A 2500-nucleotide genomic window follows, 5' to 3' on the forward strand; every position below is an offset into this window, starting at 1 on the left:
AAAGTCTCTGGTTTGACCCTGACCAGTACCGTCTCTGGTTTGACCTTGACCCTGACCAGAAATATCTCTGGTTTGACCTTGACCCTGACCAGTAACGTCTCTGGTTTGACCCTGACCAGTCACGTCTCTGGTTTGACCTTGACCCTGACCAGAAATATCTCTGGTTTGACCCTTGACCCTGACCAGAAATATCTCTGGTTTGACCTTGACCCTGACCAGTAACATGTCTGGTTTGACCCTGACCAGTAACGTCTCTGGTTTGACCCTGACCAGTAAAGTCTCTGGTTTGACCCTTGACCCTGACCAGTAACGTGTGGTTTTCAGAGCACGAGAAGCACCGCCTGTGTAAGAGCGCTGACTACATGAACCTGCACTTCAAGGTGAAGTGGCTCTACAACGAGTACTGCAAGGAGCTGCCCACCTTCCAGAAGCACGTTCCAGAGTACCCAGCGTGAGACACTCTCTGGACTGAGGGCTTCTGGGATGGGGGGGGAGGGGGGGTTATGAAATGGTATGTTCCGTGTGTAACATTTACCCCCCCACACCCACCTCTTCTGTCCAAAAGGTGGTTCGAGCCGTTTGTCATCCTCTGGTTGGACGAGAACGAGGAAGTGTCGAGGGACTTCCTCCACGGCGCCCTGGAGAGAGACAAGAAGGACGGGGTAAGCTCTTCTTCTGTGGTATTCTACGGTCCAGCGTTTACCAGAGAACTACAGTCTCTCAGTAGGAACTACAGGAGCCAGCAGGCCCCACGTGGACGCGCTCACACCAGGAGAAGCAGGATAGGAACCTCGAGACGATCGATAACAGATCGTTACCCAGCAGGACTGTGGAGACATGAGTCCCAGCAGGGGGAAAAACTGTTGTTTTTTCACAATATCTCGTACACACAAATACACACACACACACACACACAAATACACACACACAAATACACACACGCAGACACACACGCACACAAATAACACACACACAGACACACACAAATACACATACGCACACACACACTTACAAATACACACAAATACACACACGCAGACACACACGCACACAAATAACACACACAGACGCACACAAATACACATACGCACACACACACACACAAATACACACACGCAGACACACTCACACAAATAACACACACAGACGCACACAAATACACACACGCACACCACACACACACGCTCTATCTCACACACCCCCCGTCCCGCTAGCGCGTTGCGTTCCAGGTCTCCCAGCAGCTGGGGGCGGAGCCCAGCGGGGGGGCGGAGCCCAGGGGAGACCAGCGCCCGTGTTCTCTCCAACCATTCATCTGTCTTCCTCTGGGGACCAATTACTGTCGCCCACGGCAGCCTCTTCCTGTTCCTGTGTGTCAGCAGGAAACCAGTCCCCCCCACCCCCATTCCCTCACAGGCCACCGTTCAATACCTGGCTAATGACAGGGGTGTTAATGAGCTTTCCGCTCCCCCGTCGTGTTTTGCGTCACGGCTGTTACAGCAGCACTGGAGTCAGAGCCGTGTGTCTCAGTTAGGGGCGGTTTAGTTTAGTGTTGATTCTCCTTCTGTCATCAAGGGCAGCTGTGTCTAATGGTTGTAGGGTCGCCGGTTCGAATCCCGGCTCCTCCTGTCCACATGTCAAAGTGTCCTTGGGCAAGACTCTGAACCCCAAATTGCTCGCAATGAGCAGGCTAGCGCCTTGCATGGCAGCTGCCGCCATTGGTGTGTGAGTGTGAGTGTGAATGAGAGGTTCTCTACCCCCCAGAGAGCTGTGTGGGTTAAGGGCAGTTAGTCTAGCATCCATTCTACCCTCAGGAAACCAAAATATATTGCGATATATTGGAAAATATAATGTAATATACCAAACAATACAATAGGAAACTAGTGGTTATATTTTTTTATATACTGCAATATATAAAGAGCAGCAATTCCTTATTATGTATTATTCAATATATTATGTGTGTATCATATATTATTCTGTATATTTCCTCCATATATTTTACATACTAATACATAATAATATATTGTGTATTAGTATGTAATATATATGGAGGAAATATACAGAATAATATATTGACAGTTAATATATAGGCGAATATATTTTCTTTGCATAAGGGTACCTCTTCCTGTCATCTTGATTGATTGATTGATTGATTGATTGATTGATTGATTGATTGATTGATTGATTGATTGATTGATTGATTGATCTTCTCTCAACCCCCCCCACAGTTCCAGGTGACGTCGGAGCACGCGCTGTTCTCCTGCTCCGTGGTGGACGTGTTCTCTCAGCTCAACCAGAGCTTCGAGATCATCCGCAAGCTGGAGTGCCCCGACCCGCAGATCATGGGCAACTACATGAAGAGATTTGCCAAGGTGACTCTCTCTCTCCTTCTCTCACTCTCTCTCTCTCTCCCTCTCTCTCTCTGTCTCTCTCTCTCTCTCTCCCCCCCCTCTTCCTCCCTCCCTCTCTCCCCCTCTCCCTCCCTCCCTCTCTCTCTCTCTCT

The 2500-nt window shown here is 49.1% G+C and overlaps 1 protein-coding gene across 1 annotated transcript in view; it reads left to right on the plus strand.

The window, feature by feature from the left end:
• The window catches only part of LOC311328892 (protein unc-13 homolog A-like), a gene marked incomplete at both ends in the record, with an annotated part of 33098 nt that overhangs the window by 23987 nt on the left and 6611 nt on the right, over positions 1 to 2500 (plus strand). Inside the window, 3 exons of the mRNA XM_084462791.1 lie at positions 325 to 451; positions 566 to 662; positions 2226 to 2369. Coding sequence (XP_084318917.1) covers positions 325 to 451; positions 566 to 662; positions 2226 to 2369 — 368 coding nt within the window. The remainder of the gene's footprint in view (positions 1 to 324; positions 452 to 565; positions 663 to 2225; positions 2370 to 2500) is intronic.

Source organism: Borostomias antarcticus, assembly GCF_949987555.1.
Source record: "Borostomias antarcticus genome assembly, contig: scaffold_441, whole genome shotgun sequence".
In the NCBI taxonomy this organism is placed as follows: domain Eukaryota; kingdom Metazoa; phylum Chordata; class Actinopteri; order Stomiiformes; family Stomiidae; genus Borostomias; species Borostomias antarcticus.